The sequence below is a fragment of the Nyctibius grandis genome, chromosome Z (assembly GCF_013368605.1).
Source record: "Nyctibius grandis isolate bNycGra1 chromosome Z, bNycGra1.pri, whole genome shotgun sequence".
Lineage (NCBI taxonomy): Eukaryota > Metazoa > Chordata > Aves > Nyctibiiformes > Nyctibiidae > Nyctibius > Nyctibius grandis.
In genome coordinates this window covers 84,344,033-84,368,342 of record NC_090695.1, presented here as the reverse complement: position 1 = coordinate 84,368,342, position 24,310 = coordinate 84,344,033, and the positions used below count along the sequence as shown (strand labels likewise).

The 24,310-nt window shown below is 40.7% G+C and overlaps 1 protein-coding gene across 2 annotated transcripts in view; it reads left to right on the top strand.

Annotated features, from left to right (window-relative positions):
• Positions 1–24,310, top strand: part of ATG10 (autophagy related 10) — an 87,262-nt gene that overhangs the window by 38,228 nt on the left and 24,724 nt on the right. For both annotated transcript variants that reach the window (XM_068423260.1, XM_068423259.1), the window contains exon 4: positions 16,689–16,815. In XM_068423260.1, coding sequence (XP_068279361.1) covers positions 16,689–16,815 — 127 coding nt within the window. The remainder of the gene's footprint in view (positions 1–16,688; positions 16,816–24,310) is intronic.

Genomic DNA, 24,310 nt, shown 5'->3' with positions numbered 1-24,310 from the left:
GCCCGGTTGCTGTGAACACTAGTTTCAAGGATCATACTTCCTCTCTGCTAACAATGTTTCCAGAACTTTTCCTTTTTTTCCTTTTATTTTTTAAATTTTTATTTATATATTACTGTTTCTTCAATTAGTTTTCTTCTCTATTTGGATGACAGACAAATCTTTCACAACATTTTTCTCCTGATTTCCTGTTTTAAAACACTTACTAAGTATGCTAGACAAGACTGTAAACATGAGTGACCCATGCTGAAATGATGTCTTCTTGTTGAGATAATTCAGTTTTGTGTGAATGTTTACCAACGATGAAACATTCCCAAACCTTCCGAGTTAATTGGAAAGTCATCTACCAGTCAATGCTATGATATTATGCCTCCACCTTCCTTCCCTTGAAAAGCCAAATCCTGAAGAATTAGAAAATTTCCACTGAAAGTTCCATGAAACCTTCCTTTGAGCATTTTCCTCTGCCTGGTGCAGTTGTCTGTGAGTCATTTCTGTGGAAATGCAGTTTTATGGTTTGTCTCAATATGAGGGACGGACAGTGGAGTTTCCCACACTTTGTCTCCATCCAGGGCTTGGAAGTTGCTTATTGAGTGACAAGAATAAAAAGTATGGTACTGCTGCTGACTCTCTGTCCTGTGTGCTGAACAAGGTGAAGAGTCCTTTGGGAAAAAATTACTGTCTACTGTAAAAAAAAAAATCTACATCTCTACACCCATGCTGTGCATAAGTTGGCAAATGTTTGTGAAAACATACGCATTGATATAAAAAGCCAACATTTGCCTTTTTCCTGTAAACTGCATACAGTCCTGTAGAATTCAACATACGAAAGATCGTGGTACTTGGGAACTGATTCCTACAGCCATAAATTCTTGAGCTGCTCACATATTGTTTCCAGACTCAGCAAAGTCAAAAATGAAGAGGTCTTCCTTTACCTGAAGCATGACAGAATAGGGACCTCAGCAGTTTGAAATATCATATGGACACCAGGTCTTTATTCTAAAAATATTCCTTCAGGGATTGCAGTTGAGTTGCAGAAACCTATAAACTGAAGTTAAGAAAAATGAATTAAATAGTGTCTTTGATTTTGGTGCAGCACTACCATTCATAGCCTCTGCCTTATGAATAAAGTTATTGTATAGGATGTTAAAAATATATTTAATATAATACTTTTTCTTCTCCTACAGCCTTTGTTTTGCACATGGCTGAAGTTTAATATTTAGCAATGCGTGCTCTTACTTGATTCTAGATTGATTTCTTTACATAACCAGAAATAATTTAAGTAGTAAATATCTTGCCGTTTCTGTGGGACCCTACTTAGGGTACATGCAGCAGCACGCAGTACAAGAAAAGGTTCTTTCAGCAAATGTTTAGGAAAATACTTTCCAAGAGATCCGCACACGATTAGAATTACTGAGAGCTCTCCTTTTGGCTTCCTGTTTTGGAATTAAATGCCTTTGGGACACTTGGAATATCTCAGTTTTGAAAAGCGAGAGCAATTTAACCAATTAAATACTTCATCGTCTTAGCTATGATTTCAGTTAGTTGTAAACAGGGACGAACACGTGAAATAGTCCCTGAGATACCTTAATCAAATTGAAGGAATAAATTAACTCCAGTAGCCGTAGAGTGGCTTTTGAGGGAAGTAAGAGCAGATAAAATGTACTCTCCTTTCCTTCTCAAGTTGGCTGCTGCTCACCAAAACTAAAAATTTGAACATTTTTTTTGGAACAGTTTGCTAATTGCTTGAAGTATTTTACTGTCCTGGTTTGGCTCAAACCAGGCCAAATAGCCTTAGAGAACCCAAGGTCACTGCTTACGAGTAAAGAGCCGAAGGGGGTTGTACCTGCAGGGAGGAGTGGACGGGGCAGGTGACCCAGGATTGACCAGCAAGGTATTCCATCCCATACATGTCATTCTCACTTTCCTGTTTATCACTAACCCACTGCCTCCTGGAGGTGGGGCCCAGGAGGGAGGGGCCCTCCTGTCTCCCACTGATTGGTACCAGCTTTGCCAAATCTCCAGTTAAAAGCCTGCAGGTGTGATGGCAGGGGAGCTTTTGCATTTTGCCCTCTGCCCGTGCTGGGGGGAGGTACTGCCTTTTCCCCTCTGCCTGTACTGGGGGGAGCAACTCTGCCTGAGGAGGATTTCCAAGCTCTTGATCTTGGTTTTGTACATATTTGTATATATTTGGTTATTTCTATTACTATTGTCATTATATTCTTTTTCATTATTATAGTTTATTAAAACTGTTTTAACTTTCCAACCCATAAGTCTCTCTCCCTTTTCCCTTTCCCTTTCCCTTGGCGGGGGGGGGAGAGGGTTAACAGAGAGCATCTGCCACCTGGTTAATAGCTGGCCCAGCTTTAAACCGTGACAGATTTCATTGGCGCCCAACGTGGGGCAAGAGAGAAGCTCCAACAGGTTGTTCTGATAAGTTGAATCCTGGCTCTGGTGGGAGGAGACCCGGAGAGCTCAGCTGAGAGAATATCAGATTTCTTCCTTTGAGATTTACGAGGGGTTGGAAAGTTAAAACAGATAGTGAAGATGGTGATGTCATTTTTGAATGCTGTGTTATCTCATCTTTTTATGGAGTTTCTTTCACAATTGAGTATTGCAATGATGCCTTACCTGCCGTGGGCACTGTGTTATTGCTTGCTTCTTATGAATGTTTACATGCAGTTTAGCAGTGGGCGCTGGTCGAAATGTATTGTTTTGGTATGGGGTTTGATACTGATTTATGCTGTGATAAACTGGGCAGTTAATATTCCGATCTCTTATCTCTATGACACAATGATGGGCAGCTTTAATCGCGAATCAGTAGCAGCGACTTCATCTGCACGCTCCAGGCGTCCTTTAGCTGATTCTGTTAATGATTACACTTCCAGTTTTACTTTGGGAAATAGTACCTTCTCCTTTTCTGCCAAGCTGATTCCACTAGATTTTGCGAAATTAGGATGGTGCTGTCTAGGTGGCATGTTTTTATTTTTGTTTGTCCTGAATGTGTTTCTGATGTGGGATAAGATTAAATATCGGTGCAGGGACAGTTGTAGGTGTTATGCAGCCACCTCAGATCCTACAGTGTGTACTGCCACTACAGCCACTAAACCCACTAACACCTTGGCAGCCTGTACCACAGCTGCTACACCCCCCAAGATGGCCACTGCAGCTACTCAGACTCTCAGCACTCCCACGACAGCCACTGCATCTACTCAGACCCCAGCATCTATTGAATCTGTACCAATTGCTCCTGTAACCAGGAAGAAATACCAAAAGAAATCAGCTCGTGAAGAGAAGGATGATGACTCGGAGCCTTCTAAGACAGAGCCATCATATGACCCAGGTGAGGGCCCTTCTCAGGCAGAGTTAGGGCCTGACACAGATGGGGGTTCCCTTGATCGTCCTTTTAAAGCAGACCCATCACAGAAGAAAGGTCCTTCTAAAGCAGAACTATCACAAGAGGAGGACTCGGACATAGAGATAACCTACCACTCCTTATCCCTGAAGGACCTGAGAAATATAAGGAAAGACTTCAGCCGTTATGACAGTGAACCTATTATTACCTGGTTGCTCCGATGCTGGGATAATGGGGCAGACAGCATGCAATTGGATGGCAGAGAAGCCAGACAGTTGGGATCCCTGTCCAGAGATGGTGGTATTGATAAGGCGCTCGCAAGAAAGTCAAACACTATCAGTCTCTGGAGGCGACTCTTGTCAGCTGTAAAGAGCAGGTATCCCTATAAAGATGATGTTATGAGCCACCTGAGCAAATGGACCACTATAGAAAAAGGTATTAACTACCTTAGAGAACTAGCTGTGCAAGAGATCATTTATAGACACCCACGGGAAATTGTAGATCCTGTAGATCCTGATGAAGTGGAATGCAACCGATCCATGTTCCGGAAGGTTGTGAAGAATGCTCCACCGACATATACCCATACATTGTCAATATTAGTCTGGGGAGAAGATGCTATGGCACGATCTAGTGTGGGCGAAATGGCTAACTGTATGCGACAGTATGAAGATAGTATTTCTTCCCCACTGCAGGCACGCATCTCGGCTGTGGAAAAACTGACTAAGGAGAACAAGGACTCATTTAAACAACTGTCAGACAAACTGTCCATGATCGAGAATAAACTTGACTCTCTACCTACACAGGTGCGCGTTGCAGCCGTTAAGAGAAAACGTTCTCCTACAGGACCAGCTCAAAGGAAACAGAACACATCACGAGGTATCCTGTGGTTTGCCCTGCGTGGTTATGGGGAGGACATGAACAGATGGCATGGACAACCTACCAGTACCCTACAGGCACGAGTACGTGAGTTGCAAGCTAAAAGAAATACCAGAGAGAATTTTTCTAGGAGGATGGCTGCTCCAGTTAACAGTGAGCAGGACCCCAGTCAGGGTAGATGGGCCTCAAATCACTTTTTCCCAAGTGTGAATAGGAGAAATGAAGGTCCAGTCCCTGTGAGCAGCACGAATCCATTTCTTAATTGAGGTGACAAGTGCTGAAGGAGCCCCACCACATAATGAATTACCAGAGGATAAGAAGCAGTATGCCCTGGTCACCGATGGATCCTGCCGTCTTGTAGGAAAGCATCGGAAGTGGAAAGCTGCTGTATGGAGTCCCATATGATGAGTCGCAGAAGCCACAGAAGGACAAGGTGAACTATTTTTAGTTCGGTGGGCTCATGACACTTCAGGTCATCAAGGGAGAGATGCAACATACAGATGGGCTCGTGACCGAGGGGTGGACTTAACCATGGACTCTATTGCACAGGTTATCCATGATTGTGAAACATGCGCCGCAATTAAGCAAGCCAAACGGTTAAAACCTTTGTGGTATGGGGGACGGTGGTTGAAATATAAATATGGGGAGGCCTGGCAAATTGACTATATCACACTCCCTCAAACCCGCCAGGGTAAACGCTATGTGCTTACCATGGTGGAGGCGACCACCGGATGGCTGGAAACATACGCTGTGCCCCATGCCACTGCCCGAAACACTATTCTGGGCCTCGAAAAGCAAATCTTGTGGCGACACGGCACGCCAGAGAGAATTGAGTCGGACAATGGGACTCATTTCAAAAACAGTCTCATAGACAACTGGGCCAAAGAGCATGGCATTGAATGGGTATATCACATCCCCTATCATGCACCAGCCTCTGGGAAAATTGAACGGTATAATGGGCTGTTAAAAACTACCCTGAAAGCAATGGGGGGTGGAACCTTTAAAAACTGGGATAAACATCTGGCACAAGCTACCTGGTTAGTTAACACCAGGGGATCTATCAATCGAGCTGGCCCTGCTCAGTCAGACCTTCTACATACAGTAGAAGGAGATAAAGTCCCTGTGGTGCATGAAAGGAATCTATTGGGAAAAACTGTCTGGATTCTTCCTGTAATGGGCAAAGGTAAACCCATTCGTGGGATTGCTTTTGCTCAGGGACCTGGATGTACTTGGTGGGTGATGTTGCAAGATGGTGAAGTCCGATGTGTCCCTGAAGGTGATCTGATTATGGGTGAGACTACTTAAGCCTGAACTGTATGTTGTTGTTGCATAAGTGTCTTTCAGGTTAAGACAGTGTTGATGAGACCGGAACTAGCTTCATCAAGTGGCGTCCAGTAACCTCCTCGAGTCTGACATCTTTAACCTGCAACCCGTGGGCACGAACCATGACGAAAGAGAGACTGCTAGCCAGAGAGACTGCTGAGAGACTGCTAGCCAGATGGAAACCCACAATCCTGAACCAAATGAACTTGATGGACTTTTCGCATAAAGATGAATCATAGACTAGTGATATGTATATATATATTTGAAAATGAAAAGGTACTGGTGATCTGAGTATGACATGAATGGTATGGAATAAGGGGTGGAATGTCCTGGTTTGGCTCAAACCAGGCCAAATAGCCTTAGAGAACCCAAGGTCACTGCTTACGAGTAAAGAGCCGAAGGGGGTTGTACCTGCAGGGAGGAGTGGACGGGGCAGGTGACCCAGGATTGACCAGCAAGGTATTCCATCCCATACATGTCATTCTCACTTTCCTGTTTATCACTAACCCACTGCCTCCTGGAGGTGGGGCCCAGGAGGGAGGGGCCCTCCTGTCTCCCACTGATTGGTACCAGCTTTGCCAAATCTCCAGTTAAAAGCCTGCAGGTGTGATGGCAGGGGAGCTTTTGCATTTTGCCCTCTGCCCGTGCTGGGGGGAGGTACTGCCTTTTCCCCTCTGCCTGTACTGGGGGGAGCAACTCTGCCTGAGGAGGATTTCCAAGCTCTTGATCTTGGTTTTGTACATATTTGTATATATTTGGTTATTTCTATTACTATTGTCATTATATTCTTTTTCATTATTATAGTTTATTAAAACTGTTTTAACTTTCCAACCCATAAGTCTCTCTCCCTTTTCCCTTTCCCTTTCCCTTGGCGGGGGGGGGAGAGGGTTAACAGAGAGCATCTGCCACCTGGTTAATAGCTGGCCCAGCTTTAAACCGTGACATTTACATACCTTATTTATAAAGTATTTTACATACCTTATTTATAAAGGAGAATTTAGAAATGCTTGTTGAACAGTTGTGTACAGAACGATCTCTTCAGGCTCCTTCACCTTGTACTGAAAAATTCAACTGCAAGAATTCCCTAAAATGGCATAAATTAGTGTATTTAACAGCTCGCCCATTATGTGGATTTTGCATCTATGTAAAATTTCTATAGTAACACTATGTGTGAGCTTGGCCAAGCGTAGCTATGTACAGTGTGTACCATTCCTTGATTTTTGTAAACCTTCTGCTACAGAGGTGTTGTCTGGTCATTGTATTTATGTGGTATTTTTGACCATTACAGGTGTTTTCCACCACATACTGCGGTGGAAATACTTGGGTATTCTGCTCTGGCCTTTGTTGTCAAATAATAGAGAGTTTGCATGAGATGGAGACTGTTAGAAGATTCATTCCGGACAGAAACATTGTCAATAGTTCATACAGATTTTCTACTTCGCTTTAAGGAATTGTAAAGCAAATTCCAAATCGTTACTTTTGGAGTATAGCTGGCTTCAAGGTGCAGTTGTATTGAGTTGTACAAAACTCTTGGTGGTGTATTACTATAGCTGAGATCCTTTTCTGCTTCCTTATTTTCTTTATTTTTTCATAGGAGCCTCTTAACCATATTATTCAGCCATAGGAATATAATATAGCTCTTTATTGTTAGATAATGCCTTAACAGGCAATTTTTAATTGCAAGAACGTGTTGCATTGTGTCTTCTCATTTGAATTCTGTGAATTTCAGCTGCATTTTGTCAAACTACAATTACTTCTTTGTAAAGCTTGCTAGCAGTTAGATTTGCATTGAGATCTATTATGTACCGCATGGCAGTTTTCATTTGAGATCACATTAATAAAAGAAGTCATTCAGTACTTCCTTTCCAGCCACTATGAATATCTGCAATATACATTTGGGCTGGTTGTGATCAATGGCGTTTGATAACATTATATTTATTAAAAATACTTTGAATATACAGAGTATTTGGCTTGAAAATGAACTGAAGGGCTTTTGACCTGCCCAAATCCGAATTCAGAGCTTTGCATTTCCTATGAAACAGTGATTAGAGACTAGGAAGTAAGTACATCTATATTACATCATATATTAATAAAACAAACACTTTTTCAGAGCAAGCAAAAGCTGAAGTTATTTGACGTGGTAGGGTCTGGACCTGTTCCGTAAAAAATATATTTATTATATCTATATGTTTCCAAAAAGAAAACATCACTGGATCCTAATATGCTACTAGTTTTACATAAGTGTAGCAACAAATTCAGATTTTTTTTTTTGAGAATTTACAAGGAAATCCGTAATTATTTTGAGTGATAGATAAAATTTTTGAATTAAGATTATTTTGAATTTGAAATAGATCATTATATTTTAATTTTCTTTTCCTGTTATCTTAATAAGAGAATAATATATATGCTTTAGCCATAACGTATAGTTAATTTAATTGGATCTCTCATATTCAAATAAACAATGTAGCTTAATTCCAGCTAGTTTATGATTATTGTTTCTAATTGTGGTGCTTATAGGCTGTGGCCAAGCTTAGGTTAGCATCTCAGGTGACTTTTAAGTTGTATCATTTTGCCTGATACTCACTTAATCGGATGCTATTTCCTTTTTTCAAGTTGCCAGCATGCAACTATGACACTGACAGTGGTAAGTCACTGTCCAGGTGACTCCAGAACTGCACTGTCCCTGCTCCCCCTCCAGCCGCTTTTAATTGTAACTGTTAACTTCAGATTTCTTGTTTTTGTAATGCCAGATTTTGTGACAATTTGTGCCTTTCTGTCTGTAACTTTTTCACTTCAATTACTGCTAAACACTGTCTGTCAGTCTTGGCACCATTTTCATGCAGTTTCCCATCTGAGAAATTAATGAGGATTTGAGTTTGTCTTCTATAAAGTAAAGGTTTGTAGGCATTTGCCGTCAGTCTCCCTATTGAATTAAGCGTGGCCAAAACTGGGTTGCTGCTGAGATTCTCTAAGCAGAAATAATAATCCTTGTTCTAAAAAAAATAAAACTTGACCTAAAATACAGCTGAACTGCTACCTTTGTCTTCCAGTGTAGCGATTTTTTTTCTTTTTGCCTATTATAAAGCATATTATTATGAAGCATCGAGCCCAATCCTGGAAGCACTTCAGTTCAAAAAAAGCAATAATCTTGTGAAATAGTACTTAACCTTGAAGTAGTGACTTTTCCCAATTTGTAAAAATGCAAGATAATGACAAAAAAAAATGGGAAAATACTGCAGTTTGGTTTATGTTTGTCTGGATAAAACTCAATGATACAAAACTTTGTGCTTGTGTGATTTTTAATTTTTTTACTCTAATAATTATTGCAAACTAACTGCAACAATGTGTAGTTACATCTACTTGATCTGTTTTTCATGGGCCTTGAAAACTCTGTGCACCCCTGTGTATGTGCGTAGTTTGTTCTCCTGCAGTAGCACTGTTGAGAACTGGTGTGTTTTGCAAGTATTTTTTATGAAAGCTTGTGAATGAAATTCCACGACTTTCTATTAAACGTAGTTATTTTGTTGTAATCCTAGAGTAGGAAAATTGACAGATCTAAATCACTAGAGTCTGTATCTACCAAAGGATGTGGATGCACTTGGCAGTTCTGGCCAAAATTTGGTCTGACAGAATCCCTTCTCACCTGCCCCTTGACCTGGGATATGCCTGGGGGTCCTGGGAGTCCAGTGCCACGTTGGTCACGCCATGAACTTCCACGGCCCGTCTCGCCCTCAGGACAAGATCTAGCAAGGCTTCTGAGAACACGAGTGCCAAAATGTGCCTGGCAAAAGATGGCCAGAGGAGATGCTGGTTGACCTGTATGGGCCCATAGTACGAGGGAAGTTACAGGCGAGCCTGATCTCAGTTCTCTCCTTCGGCAGAGGGACTGGAAACTGCTTTGAAAGAGCCCGGGCCACTGGGTATTAAGGTATTGTGGAAGCCGTTCTGTTTTATATGGAATAATTAAGCATACACTGGATGAGACACAGGAAGGGGACTTTGGGCTGATGTTTACAGTACTCAGAAGAAGAGGCTGGAGTTTCTGTCCCTGCAGAGGGGCATATGCAGAGTGGTCTCCATACCTTATCTGTCCTGCATGGCTCTTCTTACAGAAAGAGGAGGTATGGGTGCCACCATCTCTAATTGCTTTTTTAAGAACTTCGAATAGTCTAGGTTGGTCCATCGTTGCTCATCAGGTGGGCCATGTCTCTCCTGCTCCTTTGATTACCTTGCCTCGTTTCCTGGCTTCGCTGGGTGTTAACTGTAGTTTCCACCAGAAGAGGTTTCCCAATGTACTGTCTGTCAGTGCTTCAGCCCTGTTCGGAGTGGAGTCTTGTACATCCTACATAAAAAAGGAGAAAACATTTCTTCTAGGGGAGAAGCCACCAAATGCTGCATTTTATATGTGACAACGTGGGAAGAGTGATTTTGAAAGAATTCCCCACCTTTATATGAAGAAAAAATTCACAACTGTTCTGTTTTCATGGTCCATTGCTTCTTTTGCTTGAACAGGTTTTGCTTTCACTTGTGATAGCGGTTTTAAAGCAATCAAAAGGCAAATCTAATTTCCAGCCATTAGAAGCGATTGTTAAGGCATGAGGGACTACTGCAATTCTATGTGCTGCGTCTTTTTGGGGTGATCTTGGTTTTGGTCTTTTGGTATGCATTGAATGACAAAAGGCTGGTAGTAACCTGTATTTTTGTGGGGAAAACAGTAATTCTAATAATGGCTGGGTGGTTTAACGGTGCCACGGTCAGAGTGCTGACTTGCAGTCAGAGGCTTGGAGCAACCTGGTCTGGTGGAAGGTGTCCCTGCCTGTCGCAGGGGGGCTGGAACTGAATGGTCTTTAAGGTCTCTTCCAACCCAAACCATTCTATGATTCTATGATTTTCCTTTGGGAAATGAAGTATTCCAGGGATCTGTGTGCCTGTAGGAACCCATTCCCCGTTTACATTAACTCAGCTCTGAGTTTTTTGCATTGGTGGCGTAGTGGCTTTTCAAGGTAGCTGCATCTTCCAAAAAGAAGGCTCTTTGGACGTGGCATTTAGAAACATCACTGTCTAATTTAAGGGACGCTTTCTTTCTCTGTTATTAAGCAGGTTCTTGGTAACTAAATTTGAAGAAATCCAAAAGAATGGGGAGAATTTGTAGCTGTGTACAGAAAATAAATCTGTAAGGTAACTTTGTTATTCTTCAGAGCTTTTTTGTTACCCTCATATTGCCTCCTATGTCACTAATGGTGGTAGCCCCAGAAAACACATGGAGATTGTTGGTTTCACCATACGTACTTCACATAGAAGAGCAATTTATTAATGTGTGTAAAAATGCTGCAACTGGTAGCAAAGACATTTGTGCACCATTCGTCTTACGCTTAAATTATTCAGGAAGATGTGCACGTTTTTATGCATTTTTACAGGCCATGATACAGTGGGGTAAGTTTGATTAGAGCCTATAAATTTTAGTGCAGTATGAATATTTAATATTGAACAGAAAATACTGACAATCACTTAATGCAAACTGAAATTCTTCTACTATATTAAAAAAACCCCATGTGCTAGGGTGGCTTTGAGGTTCTTGCAAGTCTTGGTTTGTTGGGGGTTTTTTCCTCGGCACGTTTAGTTTGGCAAGGAGATTTTTTTTCATTTCCTAGGCCTCCTTGCAATTCTCAAGTAATACTTCATTTTGAGACTTGAATCCAGGCACCGGGCATGTTGGCGGTTCATCCTTCACTCAGTCAGCCAAGCTCCCGTCTCCTGCCATCCTCCAGCTTATGGGGACGGTGGGAGCTGGTCGTGGGGGCGTGAGGTGGGCTGCTGCCCGGAGGTCCCGCTCTCCTCTCCGACCAGGGTCACCACTGCGACTCCCCGCTGCGTTGGCAGTATGGAAGGGAAAGGGAGGATGGGATGCAGAGATTCGAAGTCTGTGTAAGGGCGGGGGATGACTTGAGACTCTGCATGGGAGGGACGAAAACCGGCAGCAAAATGACCTGCAGAGACTAGACTCGTGGGGGCTGCGGGCAAAAAAAGTGAGACACGGTCCAAGTAAACGTGGAGAACACCCAGCAGGAAGAATAAAGAGTGCAGATACAATCTCACCACGCTGCCGCACCCTCCGCATTAAGCTCTGTTTTAATTCTATCTGATGAACACTGTCCTACTGTTCAGTTTTAGTGTTGAGATCCCCCTGTTTGCCAAAGGGAAAGGGCTGAACCGGGAGGGGAGCTGCTCCCCAAAAGCTCTTGTGTTTCACACGATAGCTCACGGTCGCCTCTGAAGAAAGCGAAACGCCACACGGGAGAAACAGCAATGAATTTGTTTTCAACTTTAGAGGCTGAAATGAAATTAAGTGTAAATGTATTCCAAGCAGTGCAGTCAGATTTGCTTACTAATCTGGATTGCATCTCCTTCCCCCCCTCCTCACAACGAAACCAGCAGTACCAGTAATGTGCCTCCGTCACCTCTTCCTCCCGTTGCTGCCCGCAGCCCAGTCCTGCCCCGCTGCTGGTCTGGGAGGCTGGGCTGCGGCAGGAGGAAACGGAGGTCAAGACAGCGAGAAGGGAGATGAGGAACATGGGAATCGGGAGAAAGGCGACAGTGACTTGGGATCCAGGAGAAATGACCTGCTGTTCTTCAAACCGCTTCTCCCAGCTCTTCCCCCAGAAAGGGGCATGAGGGCCTGCTGCTGCGTTTCAAAGGGAGTTTGGGCTGAGCGAGGAAGGCTGGCTCGGTGGGTGAGGTGGGGAGAGGGAAGTGTTTGGTGCCAGCAAAGAAAAATCCCTTCTTATCAGGTAATTCTGTCGCCTTCCCAGTTTACCCTGGCCCTTCCCTGTGCCTCTGAGTCCTGCCTCCGAAGGTGACCTGCCTTAACCCATACCTTCCTGCTGCTCTTCAGGCTGCGGAGCACTGCTACTACTGAAGCGTATCAAAACACACTATTAACTCTCTCCTGCTGTTCAATTAACTTGTTACCAGGGGTTTTTAACTTGCCCACTTCACCAGGATGAATAAAAATAGTACAAATACGTTATTTTGCCTTCAGAATGGCGTTTCTCATCTATTTATTTAAATAATTCAGCATTTTAAAAGCAACAAATCAACTTAATTTGTTTAGGGAATACTTAAAGGTTGAGAACAATTTCATATCACTTAAATTTAGTGATAATTCATTTATGATGGAACTAATACAATTAATTAGGTCGTTGCTGCCTGTCTTTTTTTGAATATATACGTTGCTTTTAAACATCTGCTCAGTAGTCCATTATGATAGCATGAGAATGATTTTACATGAGAGCAATAGAGAGGCAGATGCTTCCTGATGACAACTTCCCAATTTGTTTAGGAAGCAGTCAGTGAGTTCTGGATTCGCAGTTTTAACTTGAAGCATGGCAACCATGCAAGCAAATTTGCAAGGCAGGAACAAAAAACGTGAGAAATCAAATTACTTCATAGCATTTTTAATGATTGCCATTTGGTCAAACCCCCTTTTTGTTAATGTTTTAATTTTTTTTTTAATGCAGGTGTGTTTGTTTTGTCTTTACAAGATCTAAGCAAAATTACGGATTTGTTTTGTGTGCATGTATACATGTTTTGCAGCAGTCACAAAGTCTTCCAAAGTTAAAATTGATTTTTATATTGTCCACTACAGTAACTGAAATTCAGCATTAGCTCAAAAGGAGATAGAACAACAGTATACATAAAAAAGGAAAGTAGAGCAATTACTTGAAGAAAAAATTTAAATAGGCTATCATATGACCTATAAAAATAAAATTCTGTGGGTTTTTTTTTTATGTTACACCTGCATTTTATGTTTATGGTTTTATCAGTAGTTGGTTAAAGAGTGAAAAATAAATCTCTTCTTTTGGGCATGTATAAAACTCTCTGAGGCTCCATGGCTTTATTCAGCCATGCATAGATTTTTAGCTGTTCCAAAAATCATCTAAAATGACTGTACTTATTTTATTTATCCCATCATCAAAGTTCATCTCATCAGCTAGAGTGATACTGTTGAAACTTTTAGGCTCCAGCACGTACTTCCCGTGCATAAATACTGTGCATCGTACTTACAGAGACTGTAAAGTACAGGATTACACATCCACGCTGTATCTTTTTATGTAAGAAATCTTGAAACTGCTGTTTACCGACAGGAAAGGGGATTAGAGGTAGCCCTAAGAAGGATTCAGCTATCTGTCTTCATATGCAGATCACAAATACAATGCGCCCACTTGTCACTAGAAACAGCAGAAAAAGAGATACGAGTATCAGGAGCTTATTTTGAATAAGTGTACAAGGTTTGTTGTAGACCAAAGTCCATCTTGTTGCAGAGCAGAAGAATCTCAGTGTCAAAGCCTCTTTGAGCACGGCATTCAGCTGAATGCTTGATTTCAGAAAGTGCCTAAACTTATCATTAAAAAAAATCCAGGATAATGCAAAATAAATGTGTCCAAAAATATTCTGCTCTCCAAAAGAGTAAAGCAGTAAAGCCGCCTTCTTCCCTTCTCTGCTGCCTCTCCTGCCATCAAACTATGTACATGTTCTGGGAAGGCCACTTCTGGGTGAAATTGCCTTCCTCTGAAAGTAATAAGATGTCTTGGGAAGTACCTCACCGTCTAATGTCTGTCTGGTAATGGCAGAAATTCTTAAGATTTCTCAGTGGCCATCTCATGGAACAATGTAATTAGAAAGTCTCTCCTTTGCTTTCCTTTTCCTAATCCAGAAAATGAAGATAGAAGTTGTTTACCAGCTGAAATCCATGCTAACCGAATAAGTTGAATTCTTATGATGAAGTTGTTCCTAGCTTAGTTTATGACTTTCTGAGATAGTAAGTACTGTTTTTATAAAGCATGTTTTCCCCAAGGGAATACAGATCTGAGTGTTTCATTTTTGAGTGAGTATTAACTTCTTTTCCTAAGTATTTGGAGGTAATAAAGAATATGGCTTCTTTATCATTCAGTCTAAAATCGTCACAAATGAGATACAAGTATTTATGTAAGGATATACAGTCGTTTTACCCTTATATACAGAAAGCAGAAGGGATAACTATGTGTATACATACAGCTTTTTTCTAGAACAATAGTATTTCATACAGGAACAGGTAGTCTTGCCATGAACAAGTAGTCTTGCCATGAACAGATAGTCTTACCATTTCCAGGAGAAGTGTTTTTTTAGGGCAAGGTAAGCTAGGGACTAAGCAATAGGCAAGGCCATAATATCTGATGAAACATTAATGTCTGTAAAGCAGTATGATTTTGATTCCAGGAGATCGATCTGAAAGGGTTTTGTAAATTTTAATGTAGGTTCAGTTCTGAATATGGACTCTTTCCCACCCCTGCAAACTTGAAAGCCAATCTCTGGTTGGTTTTCTTTTGTCTTTTAAGACATGCTGCTGCTGTTCTTTTACTGTTCTCACTAAAGCATTGAAAATGGATCTGTTTTCAAGAAAGTTCAGCCTACTGGAGAGAAGAAATGTCTATTCTCCTTGAGAATTTTTTTTAATATTATTGCCTCTGTATTTCACTTCTGATCAGAGGGTATGACATGTGTGACGAGAAAAAGAGCTTGCCTTCTTAGTCTCTTACACATTTACATGGGAACTGGGCATAGCATACCTAACTTTACCTACCCGTGAAGTCATATACAGTAATCATCATTGTCCCTTCTGGCATGTTGTCTTTAGTATCACTTCACATATAGTTTTTAAAACTAGGTTAGCACAAGAGCACTTTCTTTAACATTCCCTTTCAGTGCTTTAGATATCTGTTTCCTCATAAGCTAAAGTCAACCCTTCTGCAGCTGTCCAGAATTTCCCAGAAACCTTCTGTTCTGTGAGCATCTATGATTTTCTAATTTAATGTCCAAAAATGTATTTACAGTACCTTGGAGTGTCCCTTCCCAACGTCTGGGCTTGCCATTTGTGGTCTTCTATTGATGTGCCTCAGCAGCATCTAGTTGTCTAATACACTAAATTTTGGGGAAATCACTTTTATGTGGGCTATCAAAAAAAATTGAAAGTATTTTGTGTGTCATTACTGTTATGTTTTATCAGTTCTTATATCTCTTCATAGATTGATTCATTGTTGAGTTGAGTTAAGGATATGAGATAAAAATGCAAAATAGCTTTAAATTTCATGTGTGTTAAACCAGAATGGTGTTCAAAGGATGCTGGTTCTTCTTTTCTGTTCAGTCTTTTTTTTTAATTTGCTTGGACAGACACAGTAAGCCAATATTTGGAGTTGCTTGGCAGGAGCCAAGTTGTGAAATGCACACCCAACCTGTGGGGCATTATGGTTGCTTAGTTCATGCATGTAAATTTGGGGGTTTGAAAACCGAACAAGTCCACACCCATAATGTCTTCTTGGAAAGTTTGTTCTAACATTTAATCTTAATGACATTATTAATTTAGTGGTTCCATTTTCAGAGGTGTTGAATATCGACGATTTTTAGAAAAGTCAAAACAACTGGGTGCTTAGCACTGCTTGAATATTAATTTGAAATGTTAGGAAATTTGTGCCGCAACTGGGGTATATCTCAATGCAATAAGTTCTGTCTCTTCTGATTTATTTCAAATCTACAATAAACTTTACTTACTTTACACCTGAAATATATATTACCAGGAAAAAATTGTCCCAGTTTTAAATATATTATTAGCAAAAACAACCTCTGGCAAAAAGCCTTTAAAGAAAGTAGAACAGAGAGTTTTTGATAGATATATTTGATTTGTCTTTTGGCAAGCAAAAGCAGATTATTTAAGGATACACTTTTAAAATGGTTTATACTAAAGCTAATGAGGAGAGGTGCAGCTGTAGTCACCTTATTGTACCAGTTACTGTGCTGTAAAGATTTTAGAGAGCTTTTGTCTTTTGCTTACAAAAGCAGCCTGCGCTTAGGAAGACCTCAATTCTGCAAATGCTGACACGCAGTTCACAGTTTGTGAGATGCCTTTGTAAGTTTTGGACTTTCGTGATTTTCTTGCAAGTATTCAAAAATTCCTTTGGGAATTCAAATGAGTAGTGCTGTGAAAGGGGTGATTGCCGTTATTTCTGCTCTGTATATTTATTGGCTTTATTACAGTAGTAGTAATTACTTTTCCCTTGATACAAATACAGAAGTTGGTGTATCACTGTGTTCATGTTTGTTGTTTTAGGAGTCTTTGGATGATTCTCAAGTAGCTGGAGTTTGTGCAACAGAAGAAGTGATTCGCTATGAATATCATGTCTTGTACTCCAGCAGCTACCAAGTGCCTGTGCTTTATTTTAGGGCATGCTTTTTAGGTAAGACCAATCTTCTATTAGACAAAGGGAAGAATAAAAATATGCTGGATGCAACAGATGTTAAAAACACAGATTTTATGTGTTAAATTGAGGAACACTGTAGCGATCATATGTGATAATAAAGTAAGAGTAAGTTCACCAGTAAATTTTGTGATACTCACAGCACAGAGCTTTAGGACCTTGGAGTAGATGATATCATCTCAGCCTGAAGGAGACTGATCTTTGGCTCCTGGCATCTTGCCTGTGGTTGAGTAAAACTGCTGGTCATTTTTCTCATTCCTTTCTTTAAACGAATACCAAAACTTAAAGGTGCGGGTTTGAATTTGGCTACAAAATAAGTGGACGTACTTAAAGTGCTTCAGCAGAACAGTGTCTGTTTCTTTGGAGCCTGAATTTGAGCCACACGGCTGGGGTCTAAATGTACCTTTAAAAGCGTACATTGTTTTCTGTCTAAATTTGCTGCTTAAAAAAACCCAAAACCAATAAGGTACTGCCTTTTTCTGTCTATTAAAACTGGCTCTTGAAACACTAACTAATGTCCTCTCCTCCCTGATACGTACATTTTGTTACCCATTACTCAATTGCTGCAGCCACTGTGATTTCACTCACCATCCTGTCAGGAAGGAAGGAGGAACACACAGCCTCCCTCCAAGGCCGCTGTTAGTGTCACTTATTGAATCAGCAAACACAGAGTGATCACGCTGCAGCACTGGCTGTGCTCTGTTCCTCTCTGCCCGAAGACTGTGTACCTCGGGTGGAGGGACTGAAATCTTCCAAGTCGTTTCATTCAGTCTCCTGCATGGTAGCATCAGCATCTTTTGTGTTTTGAATAATCTCCTGACTTTATCTAGATAAAGATGTCTGAATGTTGCTAGTGATATCTTTTGCTTTTTAATTAAAAAGTAGCTTAAGCTGCTTTGAAAGTGTTTGGTAGATTTAATCACTCTCTGCCTTATATTGTTTAATGGTTTCTAATTTTGCAGTGTTAGCATTTTAAAAGACACTTTAGGTTTAAAATTGAAGAACAAATTCTCATAGACTCCCTGGTGGAAAGATTTTAGTCTGAGGTGCAGTTTCAGGAATAGATAATTTGGGGTAAATTTTCAAAGTGGGATGTGGGGAATTGGGGACGTTGCTCTGCCTTTACCACCAGCAGAACTCATTTGCACACATCCTGCTGCAAATTTATTTCTAGAATTATTACAGGCATTTACAAATGTGCAATGTTTTGCCTTTAAACTTATTGTGCACACAGGAAGATAGAGAAAGTTTTGCTGTGAGAGATAGATTAACCTATTTGTGGTCCTGAAAAATGTCATCTTCTTGGTTTTAGCTGCATTAATAGTGCACTGTCTCTACAGAAGGGGATGGAGACGCTGCAGGTAGAGGAAATAGGACGCTATTTCTACTGTACTGTACTTTCATATAATTAGTATTCACCATAAGCAGTTAATCACCAGAGAAGAGCTCCCAGAGACAAAACAAGTTGTTTAGCTTGTCAGCATCAGGGAATCGGAGGTGTTGAAACATGACTCCTTATAGCTGGAAGTGGATATTACAGAAGCTAGTGGATGATCTAATGCACAATCGTGGTATTACGTGCCAACAGCTCCCCTTGCAGTACAAAACTGTAATTGTTCCTACAAGTACGATTACGCTCTAAAATGCTTCTTGGGAACCTTTCACAATGGAAAACAAGGACTTTTTTTAGGTAATTCCTAAAGTCACCTGGGTTTTCTTCAGCATTTAACATTCTCTTTTAACATTTAACATTCTCTGACTCTTGAAGAGAGCAGGATGCAAAATTCTGGCAATAAGTACTTTTCCTATGATGTTTCCAGCTAATATTCTCTGATTTTAGTTATGCGTGGCTTACTTTTGAAAATGAAAAATTCTGTCATCCCTGCAAGTTATTTGCCTGCAGTGTGTGAAGGTCCCAACATGGAGTTTTCAGGAACGTGTAGATGACAGTCACTCACAATCACTTGAGATATCTAAGCAAAGTATCTTTTGTCTTGTCCTGAACCTGGTATGAGGAAAGCTCTAGGTAATGCCCTGAGATTTTTTTCCTTTGAGGTAATAGTCTTCATGTGATTGGCTCCTCACCTTGTTTCTCAGACAACTAGCAATACTAACTGCATTCCTCATCTGAAATAATCAGGGAAGAATCTTCTCAGACCTACATCAATTTCCCAGTCTAAATGCCTACCATTATTTGTAGATTAAGTAACAGAATCGGTTCCTCACAAGTCTCTTGTGAGCTGTTCATGGTTTCCCTTCAATCCTGTCCATACTGATCCTCATGCTAATTAGAGCTTGTTGCAGGAGGTGAAGGTGAGCTGTAATCCTTCCAGTGTTTCCACAGCCCTGCCCCATCTTGCCTTCCCCAGCAGCAGGGCACAGAGTTTGAATTCAAATCTCCACTTCCTCTCTGGCAGTATGTTAAGTGGCCATTACACCTCGAGGCCTGCCTAGGAAATAATAATTCTTCTGTTCAACCTGACTAAGTAGTTTTGCTTGTTTTGCAATATTCATTTCCTCACTTTGTGTGTTATAATAGCAGCTGGTGCCAGCCTGTCCAAATCTGCGCTCTTCCAAATAGACTCTTTAAAAACTTTTCTAGAACAATTAAATCCTGCCTTTCTCCCATCGTATGTGAGTCCAGTTTTCATTGACTTGGTCTTCAGCAGTCCCTCCTAGGAAAAAGGCTGCCAGTGGAGTTGCTGGGGACATTTTCCTGTCGTCTTCGGCATGGGTGGCATCTTCAGGAGCTTGTGTCAGTGAGGACATCCAGTTTTCACTCCCCTCTGCTAGCAGTTGCGCTCAAACATTACAGATCAGTTCTTCCTGCAGGAGGGCAAAAGTTGCATTGTATCCTTAGCCTTGCTGCTGTCTAAATTGGATCAAATAACTTTTTTTCTGGAATTCATCTTTAGAACTCTTTTTTTAGTGAGACGAAGTTTGATATGTAAGGTAGTGCAAGGTAAGGGTTTGAACTTTTAATTGCAGCAAGAACTAAAACATTTTGAGAGACATGTAAACTTTTTGGTAGTCTCTGAGGATAGATTTACAGGGAAGATCTTGTTCTGTGCAAGGACAAATACTTCAGCTGAAAATAATGATTAAGTGTGATGACTCTGTCTGGAAAGATGTCTGGGAACATTATAGGATACAAGAAGATATTTTTAGGCTACATATATATATATGTAAGAAACATTTTTCACTGCCTCATGATACTTCCCACGTGGCGTGTATTCCTAAATTCAGACCCACTGAAGTCCCAGTCTGTGTCAGGAGCTCAAGGCAGTGGTCCTCAATACCTCAGAGTCTCAGAGAACTAAGTGTCATTTCTCCAAAATCAGTCTTATGCATGCTGTACCTTTCAGAAATGGGAGTCCTCCTTTCTTTCTCTGGCTTCTGATTACCAATAGGTAGTTGAAGAAATGCATGAACCCCTGCTGATATCTGATGTCAGCAATTAGCCCTCTTAGAGACAGATGGTATAGGCAATTAGCCTTCCCCTGCAACGCTAGCATCAGCCAGATGGGCTGGGCTGGGTCCAGTAAGCTTTCTTTAACCAGCAGAGTATTTTCCCCTTTTCTTAGTCTTGAGGATGTCAAGGAACTTCGGTCTCTTCCTGAAGTGTCATTGTCTGAAGCCATACATTCAAAAACCTCTTGCACCAACAGTGAGGTAGCAGCAACACAATCACAGGTGGACACGAGCATCATTCAGGAATCACCCTGCAGGAAGAAAATAATGGCTTGTCTCACACTTCTCCTCTTATTTTTCCTACGAAGGTAGAGGAAAAATCATGAATGCTGGCTAAGCACTGAAAAGAAAGAGCAGAACTGATGGGAGTCAGTAAGGACTGCAGCCGAAGTCCTCTAGAAAAGAGAGAAGGAATGGGGTTTTCAAGTTGACCTGCTCAAAATACGTCTGGCTCTCTGACATATAGATAGATCCCTGCCAATAAAAAATATGCGAACCAGTGGTTAGAGAGAGGAAGCTTGTAAGATAATGTAACTTCCTCCAGCCCTGAAGGCATGACTTTCTATATTCATAACCATACTGAGCCTGACTGATGCGCTTTCCGGAATGTAGACTTACTCCCTGAACTTAGAAGCATGTAACCACTATGTCCTTTCTCAGAAAAATATCTCCTCGTAAGACCATGTCCTGTATGAACTGGTTTTGTCGTGGCTGTGGACATAAATGAAATTGAATAATTTTTATAATCAGATATTCTCCTAAGCTGTAAGAGTGTTTTTTCTTTTGTGAGTATGGTTTCTTGATAGTACAAAAGCCTATTGTTTCTTTGGAAAGTACGCCAGAATGAAGCCTCCAAACAATTTGTGCACCATTTCACCAAAAGTGTCAAATAACCTTTAATTAGAAATCTAAGACATTATTAAAAGCACTCAGTAAACATCAAGAAGACAGAATACAGCAACAAGGTGCCAAGTCAGCTGAGAGCTGCAACTCTTATGTTGTCTTGATGCCACACCTTGCTGTTGTGAGGGGGCACTCAGCCATCTGCTTTTTAACTATTTCTTATTTGTGGTGACATAAAGGAGTTAACCCCAAGTGGACCATCAAGAAGCTCTTCTCAGAAAAGTTTGTTGTAGTCTAGACAGTTTAAATAATAAAAATCTGAGTTTGTGATAGAAAGGCTGTAGTTGTTCTTGCCTGACTGTTAAGGCAGATGAACTGGTTGATTCAAGACCCCAGTTAGTCAATAACAGAGACAGAACCCATACTTAGTTCTTGACTCCCATCCTTTGTCTCCTTTCTCTCAACAAAAATCTTAGCTGCTTATTTCGCAGCCTCTTTTGGCCTTTCTTGCTGGGCAGATGTTGTTGTGTCAAAGTCTGCATTTTGCAGAACCTGGGTTAGGACTGATGGGCTGATGATGTGTCGTGTGCCAGACTGGTGGCATTACAGGAATGGATCTTCAGACAAAGGTGCGGTAAATCTGGCGTGACCCACAAGCAGCTATTTCCTTTCACTCTCTGTAATTATTTAATGAGCTGAATTATACAAAATGTACATACAACCACAAACTTCCACTTGTCTGCACACCCGCTCCCAGCTAGGCTTGGGATAAGACTTGGGACAAGCTGCAAGCACCTCAGCAGCTGTGTGTTGTGGGTGGATGATGGGTGAGCGCACTGCTGGGGGAATACGAAGCCTCTACCTCCCTCTGCTGCCACTTCTCTTGGCTTGATGCTGCTCTTGCTTTCTTTTTCTGGCTGAACTTTTGAGTTCAGCTCCATCACAGGAAGGAATGAGACAAGAAGCAGAGAGGCTGCTTGGCTCTGCAGGTACCGCAGTGGCTCCTTGTTGCTAGCAGCAGCAATTACAGACGGGATATTTGAGGTCTCAGTAGGCTGCAAGAATGTATAACAGGGCTGTTAAACATGTGAACGCTGGCAGCCCTGGAAAAAGGGGTCTAAAAGTGCCCACAGAATACAGATGTGTGTTCTGTGCAAATCTGGGAGCTCGTGAAAAAATGGATTCAGTTGCAGCATCCTAAGCAGATGACCACACAAACTGAGGAGTTTTAAAATGCAAAACAGACCTCCAGCCAGATTACCTGAAATGGGTCCTTCGGTCAGTCATTTTAAGTTCTTAGAGTAGTTGTTTTGTTTTATTTTATTTTATTTTATTTTATTGAGAGAGAGAACTCTGTCAATAGACTTTCAGGTCCGTCATCCCACAAAAGAGGATGGTGAAACTGCCCATCCGCCCCCTCTCCTTTTGCAAGGGTCTTGCAGTTCCCAGCTATATAGCTGAACCTCACATCCGTTTTAAGTATGGATAATCTTATTCTTTCCTGCTGCATCTGTCCCATCTTCTGAGCTAGTCAGTTCAATAAGAATTTATGGGAACACAACGCTTGGGACCATGTGTGAAAGCTTACTCAGTTTAAAAAACACACTTCAAACTCATTTAAAGCTTAGAGAAATATATTAAAATAGTGCAGAAAATAAAAAATCTAGGGAAATTTAAATCCAAGCATATTTCAATATATAAGTGCATAATCAGAATGCCCAGATCATTTTTTTTGTTCCTGTGTGAAACATTGCACTTACTGTATATTAACTATTTAAGTATTTTACTGTCTGTGATCTCACTGCAATGTGAAGTGAAACTTTCAGTTGGGATGTATTTGTATTTTTCTGTGAAATGAAAATAAATCTATACTGAAATGTGATGGAAGATATACTGCTTCTCATACATGAAGTAATAAAATCCATGAGGTAAAGACAAAGCTCAGTTTTAACTGTAATATGATTAATGCTTCAATAATACGTGATCGTTTCTGTAAATGAGATTAACGGTTAGAGTCAGAGTAACCCATTCCACGTGTACGATCTAAATTTGTTCAAGTGTTACTATAAAAACTCACAGATACAAAGGTGTGCAGAAGAAAATCTAGAGTGGCAAATAAAATTTTACATTAGAACCTGTGCTGTTCTAGATTTTACATTTAGACTTCCTCTGGATTGTCTTTGCAGGTTAAATAGAAAACAGAAAATGGCAAGTGTGCGTGGCATCTCGTATTACCTGCACAGCACACAGATGATCTGAGCATAAATACATCCTTCTAAAGTTAACTTATGTTCTTGTAACAAATTTTTGAGCAAATGTTAGAGCATCTCCAGCACAGCTCTGGTATCTGCCATCATAAGACGGAGGGCAGGATGGTCCAACAGGTCTCACGTTCATGAGGATGGCATAGTATAGGTAGTTAATACGCCGTTACCCTCTCAGATACTTTATTTGCCATATGCTTCTGGTATATGGTGCTTATATAAGTTCAGTGCTTTTTTATAAATATGTGCAGAAAATAAGATAAAACAGAGGATGTAGGCAGCTGGTTTTAACTTACATCTAAACGTGGCATTCAAATGTTAATTGGGTGAATAAATCTTGTTCATTTTACAGACATGAAAATGTCAGTAGGATAACACTGTTTATCACAGGATACTGGTTTCTGACACCTAGTAAATGCCAAGATGAAGCTACTTATTGAAAGTATATCAAAATATTCTATTGCTGATTGCCAAAAACAAATATTCGGGGAAAACTGACATGCTTATTTTCTAAGTGGTTGACGCTAATATCTTGGTATAATTCTAACATCACAACTAAAAACCTGATGCAACAATGCTATATAAATATAGCTCAAGAAAAAAATATGGGCATGTGGGTTACCAAAATGCAGTAAACTTTTGCCTGCAGAATTTTCCTCCTTAGATTTTTTCCACTCTCTCACTGTGAATCGCATGTATTTATGTGAGATAACTGTTCTTGATAATATTTTGTGGTTTTAAATTTATCTTATCCAAGCATTGTTTTACAAAACGAGTTCAACTTCAGACCTTACAACCAGAACAGTAAGTTGTTACTCTCAGGTGACAGAGAAGAACGCTGAACAGGGAATTTAGAATAGTTTTCTATGCACCTTCAGTCAGGTTTTGAGCAGTGC